The 12,711-nt window shown below is 39.2% G+C and overlaps 1 protein-coding gene across 8 annotated transcripts in view; it reads right to left on the reverse strand.

Moving 5' to 3' along the window:
• Positions 1–12,711, reverse strand: part of Ezh2 (enhancer of zeste 2 polycomb repressive complex 2 subunit) — a 67,529-nt gene that overhangs the window by 25,266 nt on the left and 29,552 nt on the right. For 6 of the 8 annotated variants that reach the window (XM_063250672.1, XM_063250671.1, XM_063250670.1 and 3 more), the window contains exons 4-6: positions 3,761–3,877; positions 919–1,039; positions 54–197 (exon numbers count right to left, since the gene is read on the reverse strand). In XM_063250672.1, the coding sequence (XP_063106742.1) occupies positions 54–197; positions 919–1,039; positions 3,761–3,877 (382 nt within the window). Of the gene's footprint in view, positions 1–53; positions 198–918; positions 1,040–3,760; positions 3,878–7,198; positions 7,378–12,711 lie in introns of all 8 variants that reach the window. The other 2 variants (XM_063250675.1, XM_063250676.1) reach the window with 1 other exon arrangement.

Below are 12,711 nucleotides of genomic sequence, written 5' to 3' on the forward strand. Positions count from 1 at the left end.
CTTTGAAAAAACGCTATAACGGCTACACAGAAGCCTAGTTACCCCAGACATACCATCTCGACTATCCTCTAGGTCCTTCTGCTTTTCTTCTCCTTCATCGGGATCATCTCCATCATCATCATCATCATCATCATCATTGTATTGACCAAGAGCATTCACTAACTCCACAAAAATTTCATCGTTTATAAACCCACACTCTGAAATTCATCAAGCCAATGTTAGGACCACGATCAAAGTTTGCCAGTGTCTTTTTTAATTCGGAAGAAACAGCATGGCCTAGCAACTAGAACTATATAGCACTGGCATTAAAAAACAGGATCATTTTGAGGTCTAGCCCTTGGCAAAGCTGGGAAGCAAATTATCTTCATAATCTGTCCCTCTCTCACACCACACTTCCTGCAGTTCCCAGTGACCAGTCAACCCCTCCAGCAACTAACTGTGGCTCAAGTCTCTTCACTCATGTCTCCGGGCCAATCACTTAAGACCTGGATCTGCACACAGCCTTCTGGCACTAACTCTAGAGAAGTGACAAAAGGATCGATCGCCAGGTGCTTTGGTAACCTCTCAGTGAAGACACTTCTGTCCAGGAAGGAGGTTTTCTGGAGCCAACCTAATCCTAATTCATGTCACTACTAATGAATCTTAAAGTCTACACACTCAACTGCTGTGGATCTCACATGTAACTGCCGTTATAATTTATGTCATAATCAGCTATGAATAATTATCAAGGGGTGAATAGGAATTTCCTACTTAGGGAAAACACTGAAAATTTTAGTCTTATGAACCCAGACCAGTACTTTATAGTCTTCACAAAATATAATTCATTATTAAAACCAGGTTTTCATAACCTATGTTAATAAATCACAGTGTCTGTCAATGTTTTAACCTTTTCTTCAACAGAACAAACATAATGCTCACCTCGATCTCCATGAACTTTGCCATCGTAATTTTTTATCAGTTCTTCAATGAAAGTGCCATCTTGGTCTAGAACTTCATCCCCCATGTAAGGAATGTTATGTAAAACAGTTTCATCTTCTACCTAAAAGTAAAAATATATACACATATACATATTTTTAAACTCATTCATCCTAATTAAAAATGAGATAACTAAAATCAATAATTTTTAATTAAGGAGAAGACTTTTACTCAGTTTTCCAGACTTAAAATTCTACTCAGCAAACTGTTGATTAGAAAAAGTAAAAATGTTTAACATGCCATCAACTCTATCTCTAACAAAGGGAAAATGGGTGGATGACAACAGGATAGCACTTTTAAGGCACATTCCTACTTCAGATGTTAAAACGAGAGTGCAGTTTATCAATCAAGTACAGTCAAGCCTAGTAGCATTCACCTGGCACCCCAGCACTCTGGGAGGCTGAGGCAGGGAGATCACAAGCTCAAATCCAGCCTAGACAAATTCAGCAAGACTGCCTCAAAATAAAAGAATGGGGATGTAGCTCAATGTGAAAGCCCCAGGTTTAATCTCTAGTGCTCCTAAAGAGGGGCCCATAACAATAAGTACCCATATCAAAAAAATGATCGTTAAGTAAAGATTTCTAAATTGGGCATGGTGACACATGCCTGTAACCCCAGCACTTCAGAGGCTGAGGCAAGAGAATTGTTGTGAGTTTGAGACCAGCCTGGCTACAAAATGAGTTTAAGGCCAGCCCAAATTGCATAGTAAGAATCTATCTCAAAAAGCCCGCCCCCACCAAAAAAGATTTCTAAACTTTACTTAATGGTCTAGATATGTGTAATACAATTTTAAGGATGTAAAATAGAAACCAATGCTCCATTAAAGTTTATATCAAAAGGACTTCCACACCTGCAAAACACAGACATCTTACAAAACAAAATACTTCACTGGTGCAATGGATGAGATGTATACTAAAGTTACTGTGCTAATCGAGATGACTGACGAGTCAACAATAAGGATCAGAAGACTAAAGAAAAGGATGCCATTCTATGGGAAAAGCCAATAAAAGTAAAGTTTAGAGAGGGTGAAGAATTGAGGTACACAAAAAAAAACCAAGTCTGGGCTACAGAGTGAGTCAAGGACAGCCTAAACTGCACAATGAGACTGGCTCAAAAACCAAAATAAAATAAAACGCAAAGTGAGATCTTAACGCACTCTTCTATTCAGATCCAAGCTGACGTAGTACTAGGGTTTTCATCTCATCTCACTTGCACAAATCCTCCTGAGGAACTGGGAGCCCTCCTTACTAAATGGCACTTACCTGCTCTGTCTTCCCACTGACCCCAGCCTAACACTGGCCCCCAAAGTGCAATTAAACAATGCAGCCAGCCCCATTGTCTGTGGTCAGAGATCAGCAAAATCAAAGGATAAATAATAAGCAGTATTCACTGCAACTTTAAAAATTATATTCTTTCTGCATTTTTCTTTGAAAATAGGAAGCTGTTCTTGAGATTTGCAGTATGATTCTAAAACCTAAAAATCATTATAAATGTACAAATGTATTCAACTACAAAGAGTAACTGATGTTTATCTTTAATCCTCCACTATAAGAGAAAAGTCACTAAAATGAAACTTAAATTTTAAAAAAAGCCGGGGGCTGGGGATTTAGCTCAGCGGCGTAAGCACCTGCCTTGCAGGCAGGCAATCGTGAGTTCGATCCCTGGTACCGACAAAAAGGAAAAAAGACAAAAATAAAAAAAAGTTGGACATGGTGGCACACTCCTGTAACTCCAGCACTCAAGAGGCTGAGGCAGGACAATTATTGTCAGTTTGAGACGAGCCTGGGCTACAAAGTGAGCCCAAGGCCAGCCTAAACACGTAGCAAGACCCTGCCTCAAGCACACGCGCGCGCACACACACACACACACACACACACACACACACACACACCAAACCCACACTCTTAAGCCAGGCATAGTGATACATGTCTATAATCCTAGCATTCAGGAAGCTGGAGGAGGAAGGTGTCTATGAGTTTGAGTCTGGGCTACATAGTTAAGTTAAAGGCCACCCTGAACTATCATAAATAGTTAAGGGGTGGGGTCTAGTAAGCAATTCTCTAAAAAAGGTTCACCAAGGGCTTTCCTCAGTATTTTATTAGCATTCTTACTTTATATATCAAGTGAAATGGTAAAATCATGTATTGTTATTTTACAAGTCAAAAATGTACACTTGTAGCCAAACACAGTGGAGCCTGCCTGTAATCTCAGCACTTGGGAGACTGACAAAGGCAGACTGCTGAGCTCAAGGCCAGCCTGAGCTACACAGGGAGACCGTCTCAAAACAAAACGAAACAAAATAGGCTGAGGCAGGAGGGTCCCAGATTCAAAGTCAGTCTGAGCTATATATATCAAGACTCTGTCTCCAAAAAACAGTGAGCATCTGAGTTTCTGTTCCGCTCTATCTCCTTCATCCTCCTTCCACAGTGACAACATTTTATTACCAAAGCCAGCCAGCGCTATCTGTGGAAGCATGGGTGAGGTCACGTTTTGTCAGTCCTGAGAATACTGCCTAGAGCACATTATCACTTACTAACGTGCTGCCTAAAACTGCTTTAAATCAGTTCTCAACAAAAATGGAAAGTCAGGCTACAATGGTAGGAAACTAAGTGACCTCTTTAAGGACAAAAGCTGTAAGCTTCTTCTTTTAAAGGTAAGGTTTTATTTAATACTTTTCTTCTGGAGAATGGAAGGAAAAACACATACCCTAGGCTTTGTGAAATTACCTATTTTTTCTTATTTAAAATAAGTTATCAGTTAAGCAGAAGATACATTACTTACATACCATAAAATTCTGTTGGAGGGGAGACCAAGAATACATAATGGGTACCGAGGCGACAGCATTCAGGGTCTTTAATGGGATGACTTGTGTTGGAAAATCCAAGTCACTGGTCACGGAACACTAAAACAAAAAATAAAATTGACTCTTATGAACAAAAGGGCAACCCTAAGCAATAGCCATCAAATTATAAAGAAATGCTGCCTACTTAAATAAGCTTGAAAAAAGACTTACCTATGACTGTAAGATTCATAAAAATCAAAAAAGATCCTCTTCTTTTCTCTCATTTTTAATAAGGACAAAAAAACTTCAGAGTTTGCAAGTTTTCAAAACCCTCTAACCCATCTCATACTTACCAGTAAGAGTCCAAGACTGTGATTCCACCAGCCTCACTTGGATCCGCCCTTCCAATGCTTCACTAGAAAGCACCCACTTCCTGCTTCAATCCAACAGCCCACCCCACAGACTAGCAATGCACAGGCACTTAATCTTAATGATAGCATCTGTACATTCTTGCCCTCCTTATCTCTAGCTTCCCTTTGCAAACACCTGTCATCTACTGATATCCAATGATATGCAAATATTAACAGTAATAGACTGGAGTTCCAATCACAAGCAAGTATTCATATCAGCTGTGCACAACTGTAACCCTCAGTACTTTTCATGTGCCAGGCACTATTCTCAACACATTACAGGCCTTATCGTGGTCCTCCTTACGACACTGTATAGTTCTTAGCCCATTTTGCAGGTGAAAAAACCAAGGTAAGGAACTTATAAGTGACTTGCTCAGGGTCATCAGATAAGGACATAATTAATTAAATGCCAGGGTCTCACTCTGGAGCCCCAGCTCTTACCCTTTACATATACTGCTAGGAACCTATACCTCCAAAATGTTTAACTGCACATAGCCCTCAAAATGCTGCATTTCATACAACCTGGATGATAATGACTTCGAGGTACATCTTTTCTTCCATGTCACTTAAGGAAAAACATTACCCATTAAACTATGACATAATGCTTTCTTATCACAGTGATTTTAAGAAGGACATTGGTTTTAGGTGCTAACATTTTTGAGTCTATGAAATATGATAAAAATTTTGTGCCCAAACAACCAAAGGACTTTCTATCCTGTCTAGAAATCCAGCTTTTCTTGGAGTACGATATCCCAATTATCAGCCCTCCAGAACCATTTTGAAAATATCTAGGCATATATTCATCATCTACAATCAATGAGCAGTGCAAAAAAGCAAAAGTAAAACTGAAAAAATCATATATATTTACATATATAAACATACAGATATTTCACTTCATCTTTATTTGAGAAGACCTAAAAAACTAGGACAGTGAGAGCAGCGTGGAAGCCTCTGGCTTGTGGCCACACCCAGCCCTATTGCACCAGGACAGTGGCTGAATCTCAAGCATCACAGCCACTTCCACACACAGTCCCTTTCTTAGGGAAGCAAAGGGCCAGGTATAGAGTAGTTAGAAAGAACTGTGACAGTGACCATTAATTTGCTTCCAAAAAGGCAAAGATAAAGATAATAATACCAGAAACCTCACAGTCCAAGTAAATAAGGTGTGAAAGTTTACTAACACTCCAGAACCCAAAGTTTTTTTCTTTCTTTGATTGCCAATATGATGCTTCATCTATCCATCTAATAATCAATAATAAAAGCAGTTAACATTTATTGAGCACTTACTATGTTGGAGGCACTGTGCTAAGTGCTAAGAGATAGACGTGATCTTAAATAGTCCTCTTGGACAACCTTATGACACAGCTTTAGCATCACAATCCCATCAACAAGGAGACTGAGGTTTACAGAACACACTTACTCAGAAGGGTAATAAATTACAAGTCTGAACGCAATACCCAAGAGCTTAATTATTGTGCTGTGGTTCTCCCTTGAGCAGCTCATAGGGCAAAATCACAATGACACCCCTGCCGCTTTCTGTGTAAAACAGAGACATGACCTGTCAACTTCCTCTTCTCATTCCTACTATGACCACATCTTCTTTTCTTCTTTCTACTTAACTGGGTAAATCTAAGGGTGAGGAATGGTTATAACTATTGAGTGAACTATTATATACCATCTAGTAATTCTAAATATGAAATACAGTATTGCCTCGGTTCAAAAACACTTCTGTTTGCAAACAAAAGCACTCCACAAAACTTTGCTTCTGTTTGCAAACTCCACATTTAGAGACAAAAATGACCAGTCATCTTTCCCACACCAACACAAACACAGCTATCTTCCCCCAAATCATAAAAGAAACTTAAGTTCATAAACCGAGGTACTACTGTAATCTTCATTTCTTAAGAAGATAAATATGTTGTTTTTTGTTTTACTTGGTGGGATAAACTCTGACTTTAACTATGCAGATAGTTTGCTTTTCAGCTTAGAGGAAGCAGGCTGCCTCTCCTCTCTGACTTACTCACCTGCTTTACCACCCTAATCCAAAGTCACACCTACAGTCAGAGAGTTCAGAGTTCTTTTCAACCACTAGACAGAAAGAAGACTGGCTCTGCTCATTGTGTTTGTTCTGACAAACAGCTCTGTACAGAACAGCTCTGGGCACCCCAAATGAAGCCAGTGGGACTATCAGCAGAAAGAACTCGAGAGGCAGAGACAGCAAAGAGGCCCAGGCAATGGCACGGAACACTACTTCCAACCCCAGGCCTCTGGCACCTGCAGGATCCCATCCATTCAGCTCCAGTCCAACAATTACCAAGGGACAGAAAAGAAACTCCCTGAGGACAAGACCGGCTGTGGCCAAGGGTGGCTTCACCTGTCTTGAAATAACACCCTGTAGCACAGTGTCTCAGAAAAAAAGTAGGCACTCAAAAAATGTTCCTGGAATCAATAGGCTACATTTGCCAATTCACCCCGGCGGGGACTTCAGCTTCGACTTGTGCGAAGCTCAGAAGGCAGCTGTGTGGAAACTGTGGTCAGCCCCTCACACTTTGTCAACCACACTGCTAACACACCCCTCTCATTTATGAGATCAGACATAAATACAGCAGCACTTGCTGGTCAAACAAGTTTGGGAATTCTTATATATTGACTTACAGGAAAATTACTCAAAAATCCCAGTTACTTACCAGTAACTTTCATTTTCTTTGAAAATGTATCATCCTTGACAGTTTATGTAATTTAAGTCTCATATCACTGAGAGTAGTGTAAAAAATTTACCTCCTGGGCCTCGATAGCATTTTACCCAATCAGAGCCAACTGTCCTGGACTCAGAAGTCACCAGGAGGCCTGTACCAGCAAATTAAATTCTCTAATTCTATCCCAACTTGAGGACCACACAAGGAAATTAGTACAAATGATTCAGCAACAATGGTCAAGAAAGGGAAAATCTAGTTATCAAGGATGCTACATTTTCAGAGAAACGCAGCCTACTGTTAAGTAACCAAGTTCCTCTGAGGATGGATAGACTTACATCAACCAGCTGGTACAATAGGCGACTGTATGGCTGGACCACTGGGAGCTGGAGAGGGAAGTCAAGCCAAAAATAGTAGTTGGAGAAGTACACAACCAAACTGAGACTCTTGGCAGAAGGCTGGTTCCAAGTAAAAACTGTGTTACGAAAAACCGTAGAGGGAAGAGCAGGTGAATGGCCTGCAGGGAAGGGAAAGAAATTAACACACCTACTACGTGCCACGCACTGTGCTAGACTTTACCAAAGTTAATTTCTTTAAAATTTGCACTACCCTGCCAGGTGGACATAATTCCTCATTTCAGGGAAGGACTTCCCCGAGGATAATAGCCACAGCCATCCTGACATGAATAGTCTTTAACACAGTATGATTAAGCCCAACTTCTGACAGCCAAGTAAAAAATTATCCTTGGGTTCTGGCTGGTCATGCTGGAGACACGAGAGCTGCTGACTTGCCTGATACCCTTCAGCATTTCCACTCAAGCACCTGAGGGAGGTGCAGTTGTCCCCCAGGACAGAAAAGGTCAGGAGACAGCATCGGCCGCCATCAGCTCTACAGAAGGGCCGAAGGTTTCTCCAACTACCTCATATTCTTCAGGATTTACAGCTTCAGGAGTTTTTAGCTAACTCCTGCAGTGAAGTGGCAGTGTACGTAATTTAAATTTCAGGTGAAAGTGGGAATGACATAACTATTAGGTTTGGCTAAATAAGCTAGAAGTGAGTTCACAACCAGATTTAGAAACCAAAAGACGAGAAGGTAACTGAAGGAGATATTCTTGAAAAACAGTATGTATCTCAGACAGGAGAGGAACAATAAAAAAGAAAAATCGTTAAGATCTTATACAGATGTATTTAATCAAAGAAATTAAGGATGTTGCCATTAAGCAGAAGATTGATTCATCACAGATTATAAATTATTTCAGTTTTTGTTAAGTATTTAATATGAGCCACTACAGACTGGAGGAGACTTATACCCTGTGATTTAAGGTGATCTGCTTCCTAGTTCACTTTTATCTCATAAGTATCAGCACTTACACTTCTTCCTAGAGAGACAGCATCTCACACAGAATACAGAGCATGTGGATTACCAAGTCAGAACAGCAGGCCTTGACATCTATCTGACCCTTAGTGAAACAGATCATAAATACACAAACCCAGAGAACCCTAGGTTAAAACTCCAGGCAGTCAAGGGCTGACAGGGTGCTGCTGAGAGCAAATCATCTCTTCATCATCTGTACTTCTGCTAAAAACTTCAGTGTTTTGTTTTGGTTTTTGTTTGATGCCAGGCAAGTGGTTAAGCCACTGAGCTAAATCTCCGGCCCAAAAACTCCAGTTCTGCTAAAATGTTAGAGATCACAAACACAGCAACTGTCATAGGATATAAGCTGGTACAACTACAAAACACTCACAAAAGGCACATGAATCAGGAAACTTAGCCACATTCACCCAAAACATGCCAACTCCTCAAGTAAGTGATTCAACAATGGCCCTGAATACACAAAGTAAAAACTGATGTCACTAGGCAAAAAAGAAATAAACGAAAACTAAGAAATGGAACACAGTATTACTTCAGAAGTTCATGGTGTTCATAGGCTATTGCCTCAATATTGTTTTAAAGTCTTGCTTAAATGAAAAAGGAGGGCTGGGGACATAGCTCAGTGTGGCACAGTAACTGCCTGGCAAGCACAATGTCCTGAGTTCAATTCCCAGTACCAAAGGAAAGAAGGAAGGAAGCAAGGAAAGAAGGAAGGAAGGGAGGGAGAGAGGGCAGCAAAGGCAACACTTGCTACAAGTGAACACGCAAGACTGTCACCCCTGTGGTCCAAGAGCCACATGCAGGTCTTGTGTGGAAGGTTCTCAGGCAGGTGGACTGTTCCTGCTGATTTTTCCAGATTTGCAGCCGCCCTCAATTGTTCATTAATTAATCAATAAAGAAGTAAAACAACTGGACAGCTAAATAGATGATATTATATCCCTCTATGCCAAAGGAAGATCTAAACAGTCAAATATACCAGAATATCAAAATGAAAAACTCTGTAAGACACTACCAATAAAACTAGTATTTCAAAAAAGCACCTTATAAATCATTTAAGTGGAGACCAACATGACTTTAAAGGACCCAATAGCTTAATAACCAATCCACAACAGAAATATAAACAATTGCTACCCAATTGGACTAAACTAAAGAAAACCCAGAACTAAGAATTTTTCATCAGAGTGACAAAGATTAAAACGATTGGTAATATTTTGTGTTGATAATAAAAGTGAATACACTTCCATAAATAGATGCTGATGGCATAACTTAAATTTTTTTGAGGGGACATTGGTAATACAATACGATTTTAAGCACACATATTGTTTAATCTAATAATTCCTTCACCAGGAACTTTTCCTACAGAATTATTCAAAAGATGCAAAGATATAAATGAAAACGTTCACTAAAACACTAATTGTGAAACTATAAAATAACCTAAATACCCATCGATTAAGAATAGGGCAATAAATTACAGCATACCCATAGCATCATCACTATGGGGGTATGTCTGATTTGGCTTTTTGCAATACAGTGGATTGAACTAGGGCCTTACCCATGCTAGGCAAGCACTCTACCACTAAGCTATCTTCCCAGTGTTTTTAAAAAGAATGAAGATCTGAACAGAGGTTTTAAAGTGATATCCTTGAGTGGCAGGACATCTTTTATCTAGTTGTAATTTTTAAAATATTATATATATGTAAAATTAACATGTTAGCATATTAAGAAATCTGAAACAATAAAAAGGGTGAACTACAAGGGCTTTTATCTTCTGTTTTCTGTTTCTCTAGATTATTTCTTATCTCTATAATAATCAATGTCATCTTAATTGGAGAATGAAAGATAAGACTTTGAGTTTCAACTAACCCAAAAGGTACCATGTATGGGAATATAAAGCTGTCTCTTCAGTTGTTAGGATAGCTTTCAAAATCCGCCAGCTCTCTCAAAATGTTACCAAGGCAATATTCTGCCATAAAGCCATGAAAAGAGATAAAACCAAATCCTGAACTTAAGTCAGAGCCAATGAACTTAAGTCAATTCAATTACCAAGCTAAATTAATGACAAAAGTTGTAGGTCTAAAAAAATTCATGCAAGAAGCAGGCAAAAGCTGCAGCAATCAAAGCTCTAGAAGTGGGAAGAACTATCGGACCTGATCTCAGCCCCCACACTCCCGCTAACACTAACAAAGTGATTTGCAGAGGCAAAAAGCCACAGAGTTTGGAGTTAGTGGAGGCACAAAAAACTGACAGCCCCGTTCAGACTGAAAGTACAGCAGACACTTGGGAAAGTCAGCCGTTCATTTCAAAGACATGAAAAAAAATGCCCAGCCTACCTACCCTATTTGCTCAAAAGGCTCTTAACCCTGAAGTGCATCAAGCAAAGAGAGTTGCTGCTATCTGAAAAGGCATGCACCTCAGAGCTGGGATGTGCTCCGCAGCAGAGCAATTACGGGGGCAAGGCTATGCATTTGAGTGAGGCTCTAAATAAATAAACTAACTAACAAATAAATAAATAAACTTTAAACATGTTCTTCAGGATATGTTTTCTTTGTAAGTAGTAGCTAAATTTCTATTCACAATTAACTAAGACAAATACACTAACAAATTAATAAATAATGCAATCAGTGTATACATAAACCAGTTTTCCTTCAACAAAGAGTAAGTCCAAGTTGCTCAATATAGCAAAGAACTTACACATTCTATTAATGTGATAGACCTTTCAAAAAGAATCACTTTCAAATATTAAGTGATGAGCAATGAACTTACAATCACTTCAAATATTAAAACAGCAAATTTCCATATTAAAAATTCCTAGTTTATAAATTCTTCATAAATGTGAGCCTATATATATATCCATCTGATGCTGATTCCTGAGTCAGACATTCTAAAGAAGCCCGATGTTTAAATATACACAAAAATGTAAGGAACAGATCTTTTTTTTTTTTGTTGGTCTTTTTAGATCTTACATTTTATTTTGTTTTGTGAGAGGTTCTCACTTGTAGTTCAGGGTGGCTTTGAGTTCACCCTGAGGTAGCCCAGGCTGGCCTCGAACTAGCAGTAATCCTCCTGCCTCGGCTTCCCAAATGCTGAGATTATAGGCGTATACCACCATGTCCAGTGTGTAATGTGCATATTACATTCCCTAGGAATCTAGAAATACACACTCAGAAGATGTTTTTATTAAATTCTAACTATACCTTTTCCCCAAAAGATAGGCCTTAGCTGAACCAGTCTTTCTTTCGTAGTAGGGAAAACTGTAATATTAAATACAAAAAAAGGAGTTGGGGCATAATTCCAGCTACTCAAGAGGCTGCATCAGGAGGTTCCCAAGTTCCAGGTCATTGTAAACTATTTAATGAGACCCTGTCTCAAAATAACATTGTTTTAAAAGGCTGGAGATATAGCTTAGTAGTAGAGTACCTACTTAGCAGGCACAAGACCCTGGGCCCAATCTTCCCTACTACTCCCCACAAAAAGTTAATGATGGAAGTGTATTGCAGACAAATGTACAAAACAATACACTAAGAAACTTCAAGGATAATTTCTACACCAGTTTCTTTATTAAAACCAGGAAAAAGAGATAAGCTGAAGAATAAAACTGCTAATATGAAGATCCATAAAACTTAGCTTTTACCAGTTGGTAAGAGAAAGTAACAGTCACCAATAAACAGCCACACATGGCAGGTACACACCCCTTGGCTCCACATACTGCTTAATGACATTTTAACTGGATGCTCCCTAAAAAAACTATCAGAAGAGCAGAAGAAATAAATATAAAACATAGTTTCTTCAGGAATTCAAAAGTATTAAGAACAAAAAGGACAAAAATCTCATTACAATGAATGTCATGCATGCTACTACTTATCTCAACTTAGTCACAAAACACAGCTACCCCAGAGTATCTTGACAATAACACACTCTAGACATGGCCTCTGAGCCAATGCAGAGCTCCTAAAGGCCCTCAAGTCACCATGGCAACCACTTCATTAGGCTTGTCTTTCATTTGTGTTTTTTATTTGTTTGTTTTTTGTTAGTTTGTATGTTTTGCCCTTGGACCCAGGGCTCCAAGGCACACATGCTAGGCTAGTACTCCAGAACTGAGTCATCACCCAGCCCTTTCTTTTTTGAGACGGGGTAGAAATTAGCCTTGAAGTTGTGATCCTCCTGCCTCACCCTCCCAAACAAATGAGATTATAGGCATCACCACGGTGCCTGGCTTGCCAGGCATTCTTCACAAAAATAACCTAAGAGAAAATCACTTCAAAATTCAATGAAACTACTCCTACAACTACAGAAAGAAATGTAAGACATGAGTGAAGAAGGGAAAATTAGTCATGCTGCAGAGGATATAAAACATATCAGATCTTACGATAACTCGCTTATAAAAATGAGCAACTAATTAATGCTATAACGATATTTCAAATGGTGAATGCTATAGACTTTCCACGTTTGGAAGAACGATGCAGTCTGAAAATTCTGCCGA

This window comes from Cavia porcellus, unplaced genomic scaffold (genome assembly GCF_034190915.1).
Source record: "Cavia porcellus strain 051 isolate PalLab524CR breed Dunkin Hartley unplaced genomic scaffold, mCavPor4.1 scaffold_6, whole genome shotgun sequence".
NCBI lineage: Eukaryota > Metazoa > Chordata > Mammalia > Rodentia > Caviidae > Cavia > Cavia porcellus.